The 23238-nt window shown below is 40.1% G+C and overlaps 1 protein-coding gene across 3 annotated transcripts in view; it reads left to right on the top strand.

Moving 5' to 3' along the window:
* Positions 1-23238, top strand: part of LOC109914322 (fibroblast growth factor receptor 4-like) — a 272492-nt gene that overhangs the window by 23267 nt on the left and 225987 nt on the right. For all 3 annotated transcript variants that reach the window (XM_020513906.2, XM_048603719.1, XM_048603720.1), the window contains 6 exons: positions 10150-10413; positions 12555-12644; positions 15343-15512; positions 17805-17928; positions 19183-19373; positions 19679-19817. In XM_020513906.2, coding sequence (XP_020369495.1) covers positions 10150-10413; positions 12555-12644; positions 15343-15512; positions 17805-17928; positions 19183-19373; positions 19679-19817 — 978 coding nt within the window. The remainder of the gene's footprint in view (positions 1-10149; positions 10414-12554; positions 12645-15342; positions 15513-17804; positions 17929-19182; positions 19374-19678; positions 19818-23238) is intronic.

Raw genomic sequence — 23238 nt, 5'->3', positions numbered from 1 at the left:
GGATTGTTGTAGTGAGTGATTTTATCTTCCCCAATATTGACTGGGACTCCCTTTGTTCTAGGGTCTTAGATGGGAGACAATTTGTTAAGTATATCAAGGAGGGTTCCTTGAAACAATATATGGATAGTCCAACTAGGGAAGGGGCAGTACTGGACCTTGTACTGGGGAATGAGCCTCTCTAGGTGATCAACATTTCCATGGGGGAGCATTTTGGGAACAGTGGTCATAATTCTGTAGATTTTATAAAAGTTATGGATAAGAATAAAACTGGTCCTCAGTGGAAATGCTAAACTGGGGAAGGCTAATTACAACAGTATTAGGCAGGAACTGGAGAAATTAGATTGGGGGCGATTGTTTGAGAGTAAATCGACATCTGACATGGGGATTTTTTAAAGGCCAGTTGATTAGAATTCAGAACCAGCATGTTCCTGTGAGGATGAAAGATAAGGATGGCAAGATCCTGGGACCTGGATGACAGGAGTATTGTGTGCAGTCTGTTGCCACACTATAGGAAGGATGTGGCAGCTACAGAGAGGGTACAAAAGAGGTTTACCAGTTGGTTGCCTGGATTGGAGAGTACTAGCTATAAGGGGAGGTTGGACAAAGTTGGATTGTTTTCACTTGAATTTGTAGGCTGAGGAGTGACCTAATAGAAGTATATAAAATAATGAGAGGCATGGATAGAATGAATAGTCAAAGTCTTTTTCTTAGGGTGGAAATGTCAAATATTAGGGGGCATAGGTTTTAGGTGAGGAGGCAAAATTTAAAGGAGACGTGTGAGGCAACTTATTTTTAACACAATAAGTGGTAGGTACCTGGAAAGCGCTGTCAGAGGAGATGGTGGAAGCAGTTACGATAGCAATGTTTAAGAGACATTTGGACAGACACATGAACAGTGGAATATGGAGCGTGTGCAGGCAGATGGGACTAGTTTAGAATGGCATCATGGTTGGCATGGACATTGGCCAAAGGGCCTGTTCCTATTGCTGTACTGTTCTATGTTCTGTACTGAATTACAAGGTAGTGTTGAAGGTACATTTAGAGTACAGGGATACCTTCATAAAGGGACCATAACTCTTCCATCTGAAGGCTGTTTAGCAAAAGGCATATTAACCAGACCTTTCTGAAACAAGGCATCTCATGGTATATACCATTAGTTGGGTTTCTTCCTCCACCTTTTGTTTGTAATTTGGTGAAAGCATGAGCTTCTAATGGCATACTAAGAACAACAGGTCATCTGGTTCTTCTGTGAATGGCAGAACCAACATCCTATCTCCTTAATTAATGATGAGGAAAAAAACAAAAGAATAAAAGAGGAGAGTAAATTACAGTCAAATTAGGTACAGAAAGATGAATAAAGAGAAAACATTGGATTTGGAAAGAAAAGGGACAGAAAGGATAAGCAAGAAAAACACTGACATTTCTAAAATTTCTATTAACAATTTACTCCTTGCTGGAATGAGATTGAACAGATAATGTTGCTCCATTTCTAAGTCAGAGACATTTGATTGATCTTGCACTGACAATTATCACATAGTTATGATATTTATAATTTCGATCCAGCCTATTCAGACTTGTTATGACACACATCAGGAGCAGGTGGTCACTACCATTGTGCCACAAGAGCCCTAATTAATAGAAATTTATACTGTTAAATTCGTGTTCCCACAGAAAGGCTGCCAAAATCAAACCCCTTACCACCCCACCCCCCACCAACCACGGTTATACCCTCTTCCAACCTCTTCCATCAGGCAGAAGATACAGAAACTTACACACATGTACAACAGGTTCAAGAACAGCTTCTTCTCCGCTGTTAATAAACTCCTGAATAGACCTCTCTAATTTCAAATATAATGTTGATCTTGATTTTGTACACCCTCTGTGCAGCTCTAACCTTGCATGTCTGACTCTGTCTAAACACCCTCTGATCTGTATGTCCTTGTATGTTTTGATCAGCCTGTAGTGCTTGCAAAACAAAACTTTTCACTGTACTTAGGTACATGTGACAGCAATAAATCAAACCAAACTCCAACTTTTCATAGCTAATTTAATGGACAATTACTGTGCAAATCTGGTACAATTTTCTAAAATCATGAGTACACTCAGGAAAGCAAATGGTGGAGCAGCATAAACTGACCAGCAAGTTCTGATGACTGGCAGCTCATGACATATCTCTTGAACCTGCTGGGCAATTTGCACATTAATAACACAGTGCCTCGTTAACACGCCATTACTTTTCCAGCAAGTTTCGGCCCTGTTTATTTCTCAGTAGGCACAGGAAGTGCTGAACAATGGGGCCAAAAGCCTTCATTCATATTTAGCACTTTTCAAACAATCCAACTTTTGTGGCATTGCTGCAGCTACAGCCTGGAACCTTGTTTCACTGATTACCAGATTAAGTATTAAAAGTGCAATATTTTTCATACTAATCTCAATGGTACACACTTCAAACATACTATTGTGCTACCTGTATAGCTGATGTAATTCAAATCAATAAAACAACAGAAAAGTTCCTGTGCGTAATTAGCTACTAAAACGTGGGGTGCCTCTATTTTAGCTCTCAGGGGACCAGAGCCTTGGTAAGATTTGAGGACTGTGTATAGCTACTTTTGCTATTATTTGTCTCCACTTGTTGGTCTTCCCCTGCAGATTGAGCACTTTGCTATTTTGCTCAGAATGTGACTAAGAAGTGACTTTTCGTCTCTTTGAAGCCACACCCTCAAGTTTTCAACCCAAAAGCTTTGACTTGAAGCTCTGTCAGAGGTTGACATGTTTGTCAATGGAGTTGTCAGGTTTCCCAGTGAGTGACCTCTCCCCCTCCAAGACACCTGCAGAGCCTCAGCCTCTGACTGCACCCTGTCCGATAAAGTAATGTACTTTTGTCCTTGTCACTGTGGGGTTGTTGGCTAAGGTTGAAAGGTCATGCCTCAGCAAGCAGCAAATCATTCCTTCTTGTCTTCCCATGTCAGGTACTGGGTCATGACCCTTTGGGGGATGGTGGGCAGTTTGATGATGAGAAAGACATTGATTTTCAACAAAAAAAACACTGCTGCATCACATACAATTATAGGGCTTGAGTTTTTCCCAGTGCATAGGATAACCAATTTAAAATTACAGAGTTGTAATTTGCTGCAGGAGAATATTCTGTCTCTGCAGAAATGCTAAACATCAGGGTGAGAACATCTCACATTATGTGTGACCATCTGATTCTCACTGTATGAGTTAATTGGTTTGGACACTGACATCTGTGTGACCATTCACTATTAGGTTGAGTCAAATAAATCTGCTTCATTTAAATGAAAACCTGTCACACACTTGTGCTGGCATACCTAAAGAAAGAGGCATCATGGCCATTTCTTCTAAGGGGTAAACACGAGAAAGAAATGTTAATGTAAAGTAAGATATCATAGAATATATTAACATAGAAACAGGGCACACAGACCCAGTTTCTGTTTTCTAAGAGTCACTGGTCCAATAGCAATCTGCTATTACAGATGATCATCTTCCCATTTCAAACGATCATCTATTTTTAAAAATAATATAGAAACTCAGCTTCAACAATAATTTACAACAAGGAATTGCAGGATCTAACCTCCCCCCACCCCATGCAAATAAGATATTTTCTCAGGTCGCCCTTTTATTGTTTTTGCAGCTATTTGGAATTTGTTATGAGCCTGCAAATATCCCTTTGGCCACTAGCAACAATTTATCCAATCATAATCCTTCATAATCCTGGGGCCCATTATAAATGTAGAAATATTTGCAGGACATTGATGAAAAATATGGGGCACAGGACAAGCCGGGCAACTCTTTAAAAGTCTGGGGACAAGTACGTGGGACCAAAAGGCATCATCCTGTGCTGTTTCATTCTACGATTTTAGGTCACCTCTTCTTAGTCACAATCAAAGGCCAAACTTGTCAAGAACATTAGAACATAAGAACTAGGAGCAGGAGTAGGCAGTCCGGCCCCTCGAGCCTGCCCCGCCATTCAATAAGATCATGGCTGATTTTTTTGAGACTCAGCTCCACTTACCCGCCCGCTCACGGCTTGTTAAGCCCCACTTTATAACAGTAATACCCAATCCCTATATAAGGATTGCTCATGCCAGCATAAAGGAAGCTTGCTGATATTACAATAGCTGAAATTAATGCCTCCCCATCGTATAGTGAGATAGAGTTTCTCCCAGGTTTATGGGTTCTTGTAATCAGTGAATTCAGCACAAAAGATTGAGAAATTTCAAGCATAGAGTTTCCATAATCTTGTGTGTTGGTTTTAAAAAATAAGTTGACCCTGTTCAGAAGAAAGGACACACCTCCAGATAAATCGCTGTATAAATTTCCACTAATTTTGTCCATTCTCAGGCCTTTATGAAAGTTCTTAAAATTAAATTTTTGATGCAGGGACACATTTGAGATGATTTTCAATGATTAGAAGTACATGATTTACAAAGAAGTGGACTGCTGTACATGAATTAAATGATTCTTTATCTGTTTTTAGAAAGTCATTTTCAGTTATTAAAAACCAGGACCCTCACAAGTGATGGATAGGTACTTATTAAAAATGTTTATGTTTTTGAGGTTGAACCATTTTCAGAAAAACAGTACCTGCTGTTAATTATATCAAGATTTTTTTTTAATGTAAGAACCATGCCCAATTGAACTGGCTCAAGTTTTCATGAGATTTTACATTCGTCATAATGCAAATGCGTGTGAATGGAAAATTGAATGAAACTGCACTTTGGAAAACAAATGCAACTTGGAGCACAATTTGAAATTTATTGCTGATTACAGCCAAAGAGGAAACTTGTTCAGTGTCTATGCCAGTAAAATTCTTTTATGTCACTGAGGTAATGCAAACAAGTGACCATGACTGCAATCCTGTAACTAAACTAAAATCAGGCTACTGTCATCCTACAGCGTCCCAACCAATCCCAGCTGAGAAATTTCAAATGATCAGAGTAAAGCCCTCAACAGAGTTTAGTGCACCTTGAAATGTTTATACTTTGAAGGTCAGTGTTATCGTATGAATTTTAGGCAATATTGATAAGGGCTGTGATTGTGTCCCAGTCTGTAGTACTTACATTCAAATGCCCTTCTTTGTATTATAATTTTCACTCAGTCACAAAATTGGCTTATTTACACTGACTTTTAATTGGAGGTAACAAACAATCTAGGAGTATGCATTGCAACAACTAAATCAAGGGAGAAATTTAGTTTAGTTCTGTAGATCTGAAATTGGAAAAATAACTGACAAAAACAGAAATTGCTGGAAAAGCTCAGCAGGTCTGGCAGCATCTGTGGAGAGAAATCAGATTAATGTTTTGGTTCGGTGACCCTTCCTCACCTGAAACGGTAGCTCTGATTTCTCTCCACAGATGCTGCCAAACCTGCTGAGCTTTTCCAGCAATTTCGGGTTTTGTCTCTGATTTACAGCATGTGCAGTTCTTTTGGTTTTTATTTGGAAAAATAACTGATTGCAGGAAAGTTTAAACTTTAAATGGTATAGTTTGAGAGAGAATTGACTGTTGAGTTTACACATACAGGCCTGAGTTTAGACGGAATAATATGGGTCTAACCTGCATCACCTTTTTTAGGCAAGGCTGACTGTATTAAGTGCCATTCTTGGCATTTGATTGGTCGAATGTGAGCCTCCTTTGGCATCAAGGATGGCAATTCTATTGAATGGCAGGAACACTGGGTATGCGGTGGCTGCTACTGGGTACGAGCTTGCCCCAAGGCTGAGATTCATTGTTGGATCCCAGGTCACAACCAGGACAGTTGCTGTCAGCAGATTCCCCCTGCCCCTGTCCAGGTGATGGGACCTTAAAGGGACTGAATGCCTTTGTATGAAGGACTCACTCCCATCACAGAACCTACACATAATTTGTCACAGATTCACTCATCATACTCCTGCCAGGGAAGCACACCATGTGCCACTGTTCGTGGGTTGTGGCCTTTACGTGGGCATTTATTGCCCACTTTAAGGACCTCAATTGCCAGCAGCGTGGGTAGGTTCTGCTCGAAGCTCCCCACCATGGAACTAATTGGGGTGGAGGCAAGAACATAAGAACTAGGAGCAGGAGTAGGCCGTCCAGCCCTTCGAACCTGCTCCGCTATTCAATAAGATCATGGCTGATCTTTTCATGGACTCAGATCCACTTACCCACATTCTCACCGGATCCCTTAATTCCTATATTGTTCAAAAAAATATCTACCTTATATTTAAAAACATTTACTGAAGTAGCGTCAACTACTTCACTGGGCAAGGAATTCCATAGATTAACAACCCTCTGGGTGAAGAAGTTCCTTCTCAATTCAGTCCTAAATCTGCTCCCTGTAATCTTGAGGCTATGCCCTCTTGTCCTAGCTTCACCTGCCAGTGGAAACATCCTCTCTGCTTCTATCTTATCTATTCCCTTCATAATTTTATATGTTTCTGTAAGATCCCCCCTCAATCTTCTGAATTCCAATGAATATAATCCCAATCTACTCAGTCTCTCCTCATAAGCCAACCCCCTCAACTCCGGAATCAACCTAGTGAACCTCCTTTGCACTCCCTCCAGTGCCAATACATCCTTTCTCAAGTAAGGAGACCAAAACCGCACACAGAACTCCAGGTGTGGCCTCACCAGCACCTTGTACAGCTGCAACATAACCTCTCTGCTTTTAATCTCAATCCCTTTAGCAATGAAGGACAAAATTCCATTTGCCTTCCTAATTACTTGTTGTACCTGCAGACCTACCTTCTGTGATTCATGCATAAGGACACCCTGGTCCCTCTGCATAGCAGCATGCTGCAACTTTTTACCATTCAAATAATAATCCTTTTTACTATTACTCCTACCAAAACGTATGACTTCACATTTATTTACATTGTATTCCATCTGCCAGACCTTTGCCCACTCACTCAATGTATCTATGTTCCTCTGCAAATTTTCACAGTCCTCTGCACACTTTGCTCTGCCACTCATCTTAGCGTCATCCGCAAACTTTGACACCCTACACGTGGTCCCCAACTCCAAATCATCTGTATAAATTGTAAATAATTGCGGTCCCAACACCGATCCCTGAGGCACACCACTAGTCACTGACTGCCAGCTAGAATAGCACTCATTTATCCCCACTCTTTGCTTCCTGTTAGTCAACCAATCCTCTATCCATGCTAATACTTTACCCTTAACGCCATGCATCCTTATCTTATGCAGTAGCCTCTTGTGCACCACCTTGTCGAAGGCCATTTGGAAATCTAGGTACACCACATCCACTGGGTCACCATTGTCCACCTCGCTAGTAATGTCTTCATAGAATTCCAAAAGATTTGTCAAGCATGACCTGCCCTTCATGAACCCATGCTGCGTCCGCCCAACGGGACAATTTCTATCAAGATGCCTTGCTATTTCTTCCTTGATAGTAGACTCAAGCATCTTCCCCACTACAGAGGTTAAGCTAACTGGTCTATAATTCCCCATCTTTTGTCTACTTTCCTTTTTAAACAGTGGCATCACATTTGCTGAAGAAGGCTTGGTGCCCCATCCTCTTGCCTGATTATTCACCTCCAACCACCAAGCACACCACAGCGAGGGGATTAAATTCACCCACAACTTATTAAGAAGCAGGAGCGGATCCTCAACTTTTATAGGTTACAGGCATAGCAATGATTAGGGAGAGTGTTGTTTACATGTTGAAAGGGCCAATCCTTACTTCAGAAGGACATTCCTCATAGAATAATTGAGAAAGAGAAACTAATCCAGCTAATGTGAAACATAGAAACTGAAACCACAGGACAATATTTTATACTACCTGTACACAATTGAATTGCCAGTAGGGGAAAGGAAGCAAACACTCAAGATTTTGCTAGGAAGTGAACTTAAAACAGTTTGGAATCTTTTATTTCAAAAACATACTATATTCATAAAACTATCTTTATATACATACAGCAGTTCAGTTCTGTACATTAGCATATGGTAAAACAAACATTGGAGTTTTACTCTATCTAGCAAACAAACTCAAGGCATTTCTTACTTGTACGAGAATATATTTATGTAGATTTGAGGCATCAGGAGGGTCTGATAACTGAACAATCCCCATGTAACTTCAGCAGGAAGACCATAAACAGTTTGGAATTAGCTCAAAGTCTTCTCACAATCCTCCATGTGTGCTGTTCTGACTAATCCAGTGCAGCTGTAAAACAGAGAGCTGGGCTTCCAGCCTGGCCCATAGTGTGGCCAACATTGCGTACTTGCTAACTGCTTTTTTGTTTCGTACTTAGGAGAAGAATGGCTTGAAAAAATAATCCCATGAATTTTCTTCAGGAATTAGTGTCATCTGCTTGGCTGGAATGGTCTTATGTAGAATGGTGTTTGTTGTTGAATTTGGCTCTTGCCTCATTACTGTCAGCCTCGTTACTGACCCTTGTACATAGAATCACTGATTTTGTTACCATAATTAATCCAGGATAACAGGGTTCAGCTACACAGGGCAGATTTTTAGTCAAATCTACCAGCAATTTTCTTCCTTGTTCCAGAGGATATTTAAACACTCTTTGTGCCCAGGCTGATGCTGAGCTATGTCATGAAGCTTTAGTCTTCTAAATTCCAGGGAATACAGGCTTGGTTTGTTTAATCTCTCCTAATAGTTAATCCAGGAAGCACAGGTATCAATATGGTAAATTCATGCTGCATCTCTTCCTTCCTAACTTGTGGTTCCCAGAACTGCTCACAGTAGTTCAGGTGTAGTCAAGGATTTAGTACGTATGACATGCATATTACAACAGTTGTAGATTCATGTGTTTTATAGCAAGACTTCAAAGGTGTGATGCATTTTGGGGTCAGTCCTGACTTTGTTAGAACTAGGAATATTTTTGTAGGGCAAACTGGAAATTGGATAGCTGAAATTTGATTAAACTGCAGTAATGCTCTTTGGGTGTTTGGGAGTACGTAAGGTCCAGTTGTGAGCTTTAGCCCACTGCTGAATTCCTGATGTTTATCTGCTGTGAGAAGAGGGAAGAGATTTGACCTGGACAGCACTGGGTGGTGATGGGGACGCATCTGTACACATTGACATTTGACTTTCTAAGAGTTGTCATGATGCATTAGATTTAGATTTAGATTTAGATTTTTGTAATATTTCCCTGGGTATGTTTCCTTTGTGTCTGGCTCTCCAAAAATGTAAACATTTGATGAGTACTAATGTTCTTATGGTCATGAACGAAACCTAGGTGACAATTAAAGGTTTCAAAATTCTGCTCAGTCAATTGTTTTTTAATTGGAAAAACCCTCAACATTAAGATGAGAATGAGAGACCTAGAAAATCCACTTGGTGCAATCCCAACTCCTCTTCTTAATTCACTCATGGAATGAGGGCTTCGCTGACCAGGCAGCATTTATTTCTAATTGCCCAGAGGGCAGTTCAAAGTCAACCACATTGCTGTGGGTCTGGAGTCACATGTAGGCCAGACCAGGTAAGGACAGCAGTTTTTGTCCCTAAAGGACATTAGTGAACCAGATGGGTTTTTCCCAACAATCGACAATGGATTAACAGTCATTGTTAGATTCTTAATTCCAGATATTTATTGAATTCAAATTCCACTGTCTGCCGTGGTGGGATTCGAATCTGGATCCCCAGAAAATTATTTGGGTCTCTGGATTAACAGTCCAGCGATAATACCACTAGGCCATCGCCTCCCCTTCTAATGACAGTTCTCATGGAACTCTACTGCTGACTGCATCAAAATTCATAACTTACCCCATCGTGGGCCGCAAGATGGTGTCTCCTCTGTCGCTTTCTAGAAGGGGGCACCTTAAAGGAGGGACCACTTTAAAAGCCCCCTCAGAACTCTGTCCTGTGATCTTCCAGGGTACAGGTTCTGTCCTTACTTCAGAACTGTAGGTGATAATGTGAATGAAGTGTCGCAAAATCTTGATATATCCAAACAATTACAGTTGCTTCTGCGCTATCTATTATAAAAGTAACATATTGACACAGAAATGTTCTAAAAATTACTTTTAGATGTCAATGTGTTCTTCTTTAGGCAGGAAGTGCAAAATGCTTAATAAGATATAGACAGATGTTGAAGGGAGAGAGAATCTGAAGCAATTCACCATGGGTCATGTCATCATATTAAAAGTTTCCTTTTTTGTATCTCTATAGTGTTGTTTGCCAGTGAAACTGCAGAAGCTCAGGATCATATCCTCCTGAACCTTGGCGATGGACTCAAGTTAACATGTGACACCAATCGATCTGTGAACGTCAACTGGTACAAAGAAGACAAGCAACTTCTGTCAGATGACAGAGTGCATGTAGCCCGGAAGGTTCTGGAAATTGTCGAGATGACATATGATGATTCGGGCCTATACCTTTGTGTGGTACGTGGAACAGGCGAGATCCTAAGGAATTTCACAGTGACCATAGCAGGTACAACTCTCAATTTTTTCCATAAAGTCTCTGATGCCTAAACCCAAATGGTAATAAACATTTCTTCATACGGTAAATGTGTTTGTGCTATTCAGAATATTGTCATCATTGATGTTTACTCGCTAATGATTGGCTAACTAAGAAATTTCATGTCACATGTCATGGGTTCACTGGGTCCTTGTGTAGCTGATGATCCTAATCCTACAGCCTCTTTTCTGAGCATAAATTTAGCAAGTGTTTCCAGGAGGTGGAATTGATCCTTTGTCTTGAGATCATTGGCATTCCTTTCTCTGGTTCCTTTTCCATATTTCCTCTTGCTGACTGGTGTTCTCAAAGAATCGTGTCCCTTCTTATGGGACCTTCGTCCAAGTTGGTTTCTTCTGAATGAGGGTCTTCCACACTTTTACATATATTTCACATTCCTTGAGGGAAACCTTCAGCAAGTCTTTGAAACACTTCTATTTGGAATACAGCTTCATTTTCTTTTTCCTTTATTCATTCATGGGGGTGACTGTGGCTAGACCAGTATTTATTGCCCATCCTTAATTGCCCAGAAGGCAGTTAAGAGACAACCACATTGATGTGGCATTCATGGTCATCATTAGACTCTTAATTCCAGATTTCTTTTTAATGAATTCAAATTCCACCATCTGCCATGGTGGGGATTCGAACCCGGGTCTCCAGAAAATTATCTGGGTCTCTGGATTAACAGTCCAGTGATAATACCCCAAGATCATCGCCTCCCCTTTGTATGAATTTAAGCACTATGCTTAATCACTATCTCATGTTTTATCTAAGATGCTTTATCTTACTTTTTTCAGTCTGGTTTTCTGCACTGTAGACCTTAGCTATAATTTGTGTTTGAAATTTTTTTAAAAAGATGCAGCATGATGCTAAAAATGGTTTGCTAATATGGCATTTAAGGGTCAGAATTGCATTACACTTAACTGCTAGGATTTCCATGGGTCTGAAACATAACAGGTACTCTTCTCTACATGAGGGGAAAACAGATCAATATAACACAAGAGAATATAATTAAAATCCTCTTTATGTAGTTGAAATAGAGATTCTCCAATCTGAAATGGCCTTCCATAATTTCTCCACCAGGCAATCTAGTTTGACCCAGTGCCTTAATGGAATTTAGGTGTACAGGCGTTACAGCATGCACATTTTGTTTGTACATGTTTATTTGATAAAACTAAAAGTGCAGCCTCAAATATTTACAAGAATTCCAATTTGAGACTCAAGATTGAATGTCATCTTTATGAGGGATTGCCTCTCCAATTTTAAGATGTTAGTTTAGCATTATTAAGAGCATCTGACTTCCACAATTTTAGAATTTGCCGAATAAGGCACTAACCACTGCATTGGGACCTATAGTTTTGGGAATGGGAAATTTCATCTGAAATTGTTTAATTGTATTTGTATTAAAAGATTTATCAATTTTGATAATGGATGCAGTTGTATATACTGTTTGATCACAGAACTCTGTACAATATATCGTGTGTCTGTAGTGCACACTGATCTAATTATAAGAGTCAATAGAACAGAGTAGAAACTGAAGAAAATAATTCCACCAGTACATCTGACAATGTAGTACTAGTGCATTCTGGAAAATTAGGCAAAATGCTGATATTTAGACTGTAAAATTCAAATTCTGCTCACTGTTTTCAACAAAAGTGCCAGGCCTGATGTCAGTACATGGAACCTAATTTTATTATATGTATATGGTACAGTATAATTATTACAGGACACACCACTTACCTGGAACAATTAGCAACAACTTCTGTAAAGTGTATATGTTCACAAATGTGTTGAGGACAAGGTAGACCTTGTGACCAAACAACACCCAGACTGTCTCATTCTACACTTGTATGACGAATGGTAACTTGGAAAGACTACTTACCATGTGCCTAATATCCATTTCCATAGTTGCAATCCATTATTGAAAGAGGGAAACAGGCTTCATCCCCTCTGACAGAACGTCAATGGAATATGAGAGTACAGTGATGGTGCATCAATCACAGCTCGTTTCTTCCAGTTACTGCACTGTATTCAGTGAAATCTAAACCGGAGAGTGTACAGTGTAAGTTTGCAGGTTAAGTTATGGTCTCTGATGTCCCCTATATTAATTGTTTCAGACTCACTGTCCTCTGGTGATGACGATGAAGATGGTGGATCTGAAGATTCAATTCCAGAATCCAATGATGGACATGCTTATCCTCAGAAAGGTCAGCTATTTAGATCACACAGATTAAAAATAATCCAAAACAGCCTGGAGTTGAGCATCAGTAAATGTTGCTTGACATTATTGATATCTTCTTCCAAAAATTTACTGATAATTGAGGCAAGCTGGAGGGATGGGCTGTAATTGGCTTTAGTAGATTCACCTGCTTTTTGTGCCTAAGACAAACCAGGACAATTTTCCACATTATCAAGCAGATCCTAAGAAGAAGCTGCACTGGAACCACCTAGTTTTGATCTGCATATCAATTAGTTTCTGATTCATGGTAAGATGCAGAGTGAGGAATTGTAAAACAATGCACTTTTCACCCATCTTTTCTTGGCCACATTCGTAAATGTTCACTTAAGTCGGCTGTTTGTGGGGCTGTGCTCTCAGGATTGTTGGAACATTGCAGGGTCCTATCATGTCTCTAACTTCGAGAATCAATCGAGTCACTTGAGAACCAACAAGTGAGCTCCCCAATTAAATTGCTTTGTGTATTTTTGGGCGACAATTTGTCTTTGCTCTAATTGTTCAGGCTCTGAGATCAGTCTGCTGTTAAATGCGTAGCCTAATTACCACAGGAGTTCCCCGTCCAGCTAATTGAGACGATTACTGCAGAGCTGATTAGGTAGGAATGTTCAGGAATGCGCAGTTGCTTTGGGGGAGTTTCAAATGGTTAGTGTTTGATGTTACTGTTGAGTTTCATTTATACAAAGCTCCTAAATCCATATTAAAAGAATTGACTCAGGTTGGCCAGTATGTCAATTTTTTAGTAGTTCTGGAGGTAGTTCAAAAGTTTGTCCTAAGTACCTCATCAATCCCAACTTGCCCCCACCCTACACATCCCCATTCAAGCTGTGTTTATTGCCAACTGACAGCAGAATTCCCTTTTCAAAGAGCAATGGAGTTAGTTTCACTCTCTGGCTTTTTCCATATATCTTGTTTTTTTCGCTCTTTATTAACCCCATTCCCTTTTGAAATCAGCTATTGTAATGAATTTGACTCAACATTCTAAATATTCATCATGTAAAAACAATTTTCTTCATTTCATTTCTGACTCTTTTGCCAATCCTCCTAAATTTGTGCCCATGGTTAACAATCCTTCAGTCTTAGAAGACAGTGGGCTAAACTTTTAAAAATTTGAAAATGTTCAGGAGGTGGGACCATTTCTGGATCCTCAGCCCGTTGACCCTGTTGAAGGTGGAAATTCATTGGCAAACTGACCAGAAGCAATATTTCAAAATGTGCTTAATGGTCCTATCTCCATAAGGCCTAGTTTCTCTTTATTTAGATACCTTTACCATATGTCATTTAAACTTTTTGTGTTCCCTGAAAAATAACAATAACTCCTGCAGTCTATTCGTGTAATTGTAATCTGTCATCACTGGAAACAAACGAGTAAATCTCTTTTACATTCTCTCCAAACCTTCACATGCTAAATTATGGTGTCCGGAATAGGACATAATAGCACCGATGAGAATGAACTGGTGTTTTGTGTAGCTTCAGTAGACTTTCCAGTTTATGTACTCTTGCATCTCAACACTATATTGCGTTGGATTTCATCTGCCATATATCATTGCATTTCACCAGCCTATGTCGTCTCAAATTATATTACTTTCATCCTTATTGTTTACTGTGCTTCCAAGTTTGATACATTCTACAAATTTCAAAATCGTGCCTTCAAACCCCAAATCCAGATTATTAGCATTCTAAAAACAGCAGGGGACTTAATGCTGAATCCTCAGGAACACCACTGTATGTTTCAGTTTGAAAAAAAGCTATTCACCATGACTCTTATCTATCACCTAGTGAGTTTTATGTCTATACAGCTACTAACCCCTTAATCCAAAGGATTTCAATATTGGTCCGCCTAATATATGGTACTTTTACAAATATCTATTTAAAGTCCCTTGAACATTAAGTTGGCAGGTCCTGACTAGCAATTCACCATTCAATTAACCACAATACCTCAAGCATGATAGTGCATCGCAACTCAGCGGTAGTATTGTTGTCTCCAAGTCAGATGCAACAATGAGAGAGTTTACTGCAATGTTGGAGGTGTCCTCATTTAGATTAAATGTTAAATCATGGCTGTCTGCATTGTCAGGTGATGATAAAAGGTACTATAGTATTTTTGAAGAATAGCAAGGAAGATGTCTTGGCACCTGATGAGCAGCTGTCCAAGTATATTGGCACGATTTATCCTTCAAACAAACCTCCAGTGATAGACCTCTGATCTAAGGTCATTTACTTATAACTATTTGATAGAGCTTGCTACATGCAAATTGGTTGCCGTGTCACACCACACAATAAATGATTTCATTCTAAATGTAATTTATTGGGTGTAAATTACTTGGGGTTGTTTTGATGCTGTGAAAGATGTGACGTATGTTCAAGTACTTGCATGGTTGCATTTTAATATTGCTGCTGCGTGCTTTCATTGAAGATGTGTACCACAAATATGAGGCAATTTCATTTCTTCTCCTAGTGGTCTGACCAAAATCAATCTGCCCTGAGCAACAGGATCAATTGATTAAATAGACAGTGAAACAATTGTTTTTCATATGAGATAAATTCACTGATTATTACTATCAATATGGAGCCCTGTTCACAGTGAGCACAGGTACAGGTTATTGTCTACAGGTTATTGTACTAATTTCTAACTGAATTTGTTTCCTCCTTATTTCTATTCTGACACACAGGAGCACCCTACTGGACACACTTTGAGCGTATGGAGAAGCACCTACATGTGGTTCCAGCTGCAAATACAGTGAAATTTCGCTGCCCAGCTGCTGGAAATCCCATTCCAACCATACGTTGGCTGAAGAATGGCCGGGAGTTCAGGGGAGAGCAGAGAATTGGAGGCATTAAGGTATAACTCACTTTCGCCCATGAACAACCTGGTTCTGTAGATAAGGGTTCAGTTAGACTCAGAAGGTTCACATTCAAAAGGCACAAATGAAAGTTTGAATTCAACTAAAGAAGTTGATAAATATTTTTCTTGATCAATGGGACCTGTTCAGGAATTTGACACCCGCAGACCATGCCTGCTTTCTTTACAATGACCTTTTTACTCTTGTTTGGGATGTGGCTGTAACAGGCAAGACTGGAATGCATGACTATCCTTCATTGCTGTTGAATTGTTAGTACTCTGGGCCATTTCGGAGGGCAATTAAGAGTCAACCACATGGTTTTGTGTCTGGGGTCTCACGTAAGCCAGAGCAGGTAAAGATGGCAGATTTCCTTTCCTAAAGGGCATTAGTGAACCAGATGGGGTTTTATGTCACTTGACAATTGGTTACAGAAAGGCTCTTAAATCTTGATTTTTCTTGTATTTAAATTTCATAATTTGCCACAGCAGATTTGAACTCATGTCCCCAGAACATTAGCCTGGGCTCTGGATTTCGGTGATGTTACTGTCTCTCCATTTCCACCCCTGCCCTCCCCTCTCCTCATTGATGAGCATATATCTACTCTTTCCCCAAAATCACAACCATTTATTCAAGTATTTGGCACACAAAACCACTAGAGATTTAATTTATGTTGGCAAACCTCACAAGTCCATCAGAGATCAGGTGCCTAATCCTCCACCAACAAATCCATAAAGGAAAGGAGTGTGAAGCAATACAATTCCAACACTTCTTGTTTTCTTAAATGTATTGCTTTGATGTAACACAACCCTACTTATTCAATATTGTGTTTCAAACCACCTGAGTGTTCCTACATTACTACAGAACTGACATTGACATTACGAGGTTCATATAGAGCTAAGCTGCTGTATAAAAGATATTACCATCTGAAAGACAGGTCTGGGGCATTGCCAGCAGCAGTATGAATATCACATTAAAGAAAGTGGTTGATGTGAATAATAACTTATCAGAAAGGAAGAGGTGGGTGAACGATGCATTCCTTACATGTAGAATTCTGCCAACAGAGGAGGAGCCATAATCAACAAAAAAAAGAGTTTGGTGGCTGTAGGGTTTTTTTTCTAGGAAGTTAGGAACATGCCCGAGATGTGTTAGTGAGCAGAGATTTTAAATCAAATTTATAATTTCTGACAATTGCTAGTGTTATTTAAAAAAGTGTTCTCAGTTCATTGTATTCTATCATGAAATAAGCTTTGTTTGTAAATAAAGAACTTGTTTAGTATCTTCTTGGCTCAGTTGGCAGTTCTTTCACTAGAGAGTCTTGAGGTTGTGGGTTCAAGTCTATCTACAGGCTTCAGTGAATAAGTGTGATACTTGTGAGTAATACTGAAAAAGTGCAACATTGTCCAGGGAGCCTTATTTCAAATGAACATTAAAATAAAGTTGGTCCTCCTGTTCAAATGAAATAAAAAATCCAATAACTCTATTTCAGTCAAAATCACCAAAAACAAGATAACTCACTACTGTTTGAATAACACTCTATTTGTCTCCATTACAGAAATTAATTCTATGGTTGTAAGGTACTTTGAGATGTCCTGAGGATAAGATAAACACTATATAAATGCAGTTTCTTTCTAAGAACAGACCCAAATAAGTTATTTAAGTGTATGTTGTATAGCAGAATGAAATATCCAGTGTTTATAGCCCAAATCTGAATCCAGAGTAAATTTAGTCAGGGTTGGGCTTGGGTGTGAGGCCTGAGAAATATCCCCCTGAGCATTTCAGCATGAAACCCAGGAGATTTAACTGTCTGTCCGTCTCTATCAAGCTTTGGCTGTTTCTGACATTACTAACAGCCATGTTGGCTGAGGTTGACCATGGTAGTTAAAGGGACATTATCTTCAACAAAATTTGTTTGTCAAATCTCATCTACTATGTATTACCTGAAACCTTGTGATCACATCACTTCATACATGATGTCATTATGACAAACATGGTTATATGTTATCCCAACAAGCATTGCCACATCAAATAGAAAGAAGGTTAGATGTTAAGCCAAGTATCCTTGGCAGAGATTCAGTAAGTACTCACTAGTACTGCATTTACATATGTACAAAATTTCTCCTGTTCAATTGATTTTAATCTAACAGAATGATAGAAAAAAAATGTAGACAAGAATATAGTCCTGAGAGACTTAGTTTGATTCCTTGATAGTACTCATTTTGTTTTAGTGGTTTTTGCAAGTTTGTTTGCCTTTTAACTGGTTTGTAATTTTGAAATGTAATTTATCCTGTCAGCTAAGGCATCAGCGTTGGAGCCTTGTGATGGAAAGTGTTGTCCCATCTGACCGTGGTAACTATACCTGTGTGGTGGAGAACAAATACGGCAGCATCAATCACAGTTATCAGCTGGAGGTTTTAGGTAAGGATTGAACAGTTCAAGAGAGAATCAAACTGATATGGGAATGGGGGGAAATGAGAAGAAGGATGTTTGTATTTCTAATGACTGTTTGTTCCTATAGATTCTGATAATTGTTTTGCTAGAATTGACTCAGAATATTTGTGCTGTATTGCTTTAAATTAAATGCATGATGTTTCTATTAAAATAGAGATCAGAGGAATTTCATATGGGTAAAACTACAAGATTTTTCCACTATTACCAGCAACAGTGCTTTCTGTGCTTTGATCTTCTGGGCTAATCTGTATGTATCATAGTTTGGATTTTCTGCTTCAACACTGTGGAGATGATTTGCCCTCCAAGTTCATGACTTTTTTGAAAACTAAAATTGGGGACTGAAAATCCAAGCCAGTATACATAACTAAGCCATATTAGGCCTGTTTGTTTGGCTCGTGACATTCAAAATTAACATTGTGCCACCAAAATGGAATGAATGCAATTTCTGGAAAAATAATCTAATTAGAGTCAGGTAATTATAGGCAAAAGGGCGCCAATTATTATGATTCTGATAATAGCAGATTTTTGCATGTGGAATATCAGTTCATGTTATCTAAATTCCAAATGCTGATAACAATCAAACAGGAGTAAAAGTCTACAAATGATTGGAAAATTTCCGTGAAAGCCAGGTGTTTTTGTTGGACTTGGTCGTGGTTGACATTGGATCTGAGCCGATATGATGATTCTGGTTGACCTAAAATGTTATTAGTGGTGCAATTAGCGTCAGTGTAGGGCTTGACCACAATCTTTGTGCACAACAAAACTTCAAAGGAACATCAAAGGTCACAAGGCTGTTATCCGTAATAATGAAACCCATTATGAGCTGCTCTGATCCTCCATCTTACATTGCCTGTTTATCTGTCCTCCATATCTTATTTCCATAGGGAATTGGTGTTGACAATTTCTGCCTGGAAATTATTTGAAGAATGGAAGGAGCCAACCAGGTTCTGTTATGATTAGCAATGCAAATAAACAGTGAATAAGAAACTTTGAGAGTGTTGCCATAGTGCCATTTTCTTCCCATTAAGTTTGCGGATGACTGAGGACAATTGGCTAAATAAATGCAGCGACAAAAACAAAAACGCACTTAAGTACCAGAAGTTCCTGAACTCTGTGTATAAATATAATGTATACACAGATTCTCAAGATTGCAAGCATATTTATCCTTAAGTACAATGTCCAAAATACAGACATATATAAAGTAATATCTTCTGTCCACAGAGAGGTCTCCTCATCGGCCTATCCTGCAGGTCGGCCTGCCAGCTAACAAATCTGTGGTGGTGGGAAGCAACGTAGAGTTCCACTGTAGAGTTTTCAGTGATGCCCAGCCTCACATCCAATGGCTGAAACACGTGGAGGTGAATGGCAGCAAATATGGACCAGATGAAGTCCCCTATGTCCAAGTTTTAAAGGTAAGTATGTGAGCCAATTAATAGATTATTTTAGGGACTCTAGCCATTCTAATGCTGGTTCTAACCAATCAATTACAGTGTACTTACTGGGCAAGCTGGTTATCAAATAACCTTTACAGTAGCATGCTATTAGTATTAGTTTGTTGCAAACAATGCTATTATAGACTTGAATAACCACGTTATTTCCTGTTTCATCTCCAATATGTAATCCAATATTATGCACCTGCAAAACACCTTTTATATACATGCTGCGGATGCAAAACATTAAACCTATACAAGTTGATGTACTTTTGCTCTCTTCACAGACTGCTGATATCAACAGCACTGAAATTGAAGTCCTCTACTTGCATAATGTCACATTTGAGGATGCAGGAAAGTACACCTGCTTGGCAGGCAATTCCATTGGGATCTCTTACCACTCAGCATGGCTGACAGTTTTACCAGGTGTGTTCTACTATACCTACAGTATGTGAAAACTTCTGTAAAGATTGCAGGATCAATTTTAACCTGAGGTGTATACAGGCCTTGTATTGTAGACAATATGTAAATCCAAACAGAGATTTCATCTTGGGATGCTGTGTCATTTTAATACCTAGAACTCATTTAAATATTGAAACATAGGCTGCTACTGAAATAAGGGAGGGGTTAGGTGCAGGGACATTAATGCCGGCACAGTGGGAGGGAGCAGAAGTTCAGATTCAATCCCAGTTTCACCCCAAAGATAAATGAATTGTCATTAGCACAATGTTCATGCAGTGAGGGGTTTCACGGATGCTGCTAGTCAAATACACGACAGTGATAAATATAAGGTTTGGGACATTATGTGATTCCTTGCATGATTCATGGAAGAACAAGTAATCTTCAGCAAAGGGAAATGTAAATACTTACCCTTCCCGTTTAGGCTTCTCTGCTAATCACCATCACATCCTGCTGCCAGGTTTGGTGCTGACAATGCCTCTCTAATTTTAGTTGACAAGACAGAGCAATGCTGATAACATTACACTGTGACCTTCAAGGTCGCAGGAGTGCACCGGCAGGCAGGAAGGTGGTTTGAAGTGTGTCTACTTCAATGCCAGGAGCATCCGGAATAAGGTGGGTGAACTTGCAGCATGGGTTGGTACCTGGGACTTCGATGTTGTGGCCATTTCGGAGACATGGATAGAGCAGGGACAGGAATGGTTGTTGCAGGTTCCAGGGTTTAGATGTTTCAGTAAGATCAGGGAAGGTGGTAAAAGAGGGGGAGGTGTGGCATTGTTAATCAAGGACAGTATTACGGTGGCAGAAAGGACATTTGATGACAACTCGTCTACCGAGGTAGTATGGGCTGAGGTTAGAACCAGGAAAGGAGAGGTCACCCTGTTGGGAGTTTTCTATAGGCCTCCGAAAAGTTCCAGAGATGTAGAGGAAAAGATTGCAAAGATGATTCTAGATAGGAGCGAAAGTAACAGGGTAGTTGTTATGGGGGACTTTAACTTTCCAAATATTGACTGGAAACGCTATAGTTCGAGTACTTCAGATGGGTCAGTTTTTGTCCAATGTGTTCAGGAGGGTTTCCTGACACAGTATGTAGATAGGCCAACAAGAGGCGAGGCCACATTGGATTTGGTACTGGGTAATGAACCAGGCCAGGTGTTAGATTTGGAGGTAGGTGAGCACTTTGGTGATAGTGACCACAATTCGGTTACGTTTACTTTAGCGATGGAAAGGGATCGGTATATAACGCAGGGCAAGAGTTATAGCTGGGGGAAAGGCAATTATGAGGCGATGAGGCAAGATTTAGGATGCATAGGATGGAGAAGGAACCTGCAGGGGCTGGGCACAATTGAAATGTGGAGCTTGTTCAAGGAACAGCTACTGCGTGTCCTTGAGAAGTATGTACCTGTCAGGCAGGGAGGAAGTGGTCGAGCGAGGGAACTGTGGTTTACTAAAGAAGTTGAATCTCTTGTCAAGAGGAAGAAGGAGGCTTATGTAGAGATGAGGCATGAAGGCTCAGTTAGGGTGCTTGAGAGTTACAAGTTAGCCAGGAAGGACCTAAAGAGAGAGCTAAGAAGAGCCAGGAGGGGACATGAGAAGTCTTTAGCAGGTAGGATCAAGGAAAACCCTAAAGCTTTCTATAGGTATGTCAGGAATAAAAGAATGACTAGAGTAAGATTGGGGCCGGTCAAGGACAGTAGTGGGAAGTTGTGCGTGGAGTCCGAAGAGATAGGAGAGGTGCTAAATGAATATTTTTCGTCAGTATTCACGTAGGAAAAAGACAATGTAGTCGAGGAGAATACTGAGATACAGTCTATTAGACTAGACGGGATTGAGGTTCATAAGGAGGAGGTGTTAGCAATTCTGGAAGGTGTGAAAATAGATAAGTCCCCTGGGCCGGATGGGATTTATCCTAGGATTCTCTGGGAAGCTAGAGAGGAGATTGCAGAGCCTTTGGCTTTGATCTTTATGTCGTCATTGTCTTCAGGAATAGTGCCAGAAGACTGGAGACTAGCAAATGTTGTCCCCTTGTTCAAGAAGGGGAGTAGAGACAACCCTGGTAATTATAGACCAGTGAGCCTTACTTCGGTTGTGGGTAAAGTGTTGGAAAGGATTATAAGAGATAGGATTTATAATCATCTAGAAAGGAATAATTTGATTAGGGATAGTCAACACGGTTTTGTGAAGGGTAGGTCGTGCCTCACAAACCTTATTGAGTTCTTCGAGAAGGTGACCAAACAGGTGGATGAGGGTAAAGCGGTTGATGTGGTGTATTTGGATTTCAGTAAAGCGTTTGATAAGGTTCCCCATGGTAGGCTATTGCAGAAAATACGGAGGCATGGGATTGAGGGTGATTTAGCGGTTTGGATCAGAAATTGGCTAGCTGTAAGAAGACAGAGGGTGGTGGTTGATGGGAAATGTTCATCCTGGAGTTCAGTTACTAGTGGTGTACCTCAAAGATCTGTTTTGGGGCCACTGCTGTTTGTCATTTTTATAAGTGACCTGGATGAGGGCGTAGAAGGATGGGTTAGTAAATTTGCGGATGACACCAAAGTTGGTGGAGTTGTGGATAGTGCGGAAGGATGTTGCAGGTTACAGAGGGACATAGATAAGCTGCAGAGCTGGGCTGAGAGGTGGCAAATGGAGTTTAATGTGGAAAAGTGTGAGGTGATTCACTTTGGAAGGAGTAACAGGAATACAGAGTACTGGGCTAATGGTAAGATTCTTGGTAGTGTGGATGAGCAGAAAGATCTCGGTGTCCATGTGCATAGATCACTGAAAGTTGCCACCCAGGTTGATAGCGTTGTTAAGAAGGCGTACAGTATGTTAGGTTTTATCGGTAGAGGGATTGAGTTTCGGAGCCATGAGGTTCGGAGCCATGAGGTCATGTTGCAGCTGTACAAAACTCTGGTGCGGCCGCACTTGGAGTGTTGCGTACAGTTCTGGTCACCGCATTATAGGAAGGATGTGGAAACATTGGAAAGGGTGCAGAGGAGATTTACCAGGATGTTGCCTGGTATAGAGGGAAGGTCTTATGAGGAAAGGCTGAGGGTTTTGAGGCTGTTTTCGTTAGAGAGAAGAAGGTTAAGAGATGACTTGATAGAGACATACAAGATGATCAGAGGATTAGATAGGGTGGACAGTGGGAGCCTTTTTCCTCGGATGGTGATGGCTAGCACGAGGGGACATAGCTTTAAATTGAGGGGTGATAGATATAGGACAGATGTCAGAGGTAGGTTCTTTACTCAGAGAGTAGTAAGGGCGTGGAATGCCCTGCCTGCAAAAACAGTAGACTCGCCCACTTTAAGGGCATTTAAATGGTCATTGGATAAACATATGGATGATAATGGAATAGTTTAGGTTAGATGGGCTTCAGATTGGTTTCACAGGT

This window comes from Rhincodon typus, chromosome 12, assembly GCF_021869965.1.
Source record: "Rhincodon typus isolate 14 chromosome 12, sRhiTyp1.1, whole genome shotgun sequence".
NCBI classification, from domain to species: domain Eukaryota; kingdom Metazoa; phylum Chordata; class Chondrichthyes; order Orectolobiformes; family Rhincodontidae; genus Rhincodon; species Rhincodon typus.
Note: the sequence above shows the minus strand (reverse complement) of the source record. Positions and strands in the feature narration are given on the sequence as shown.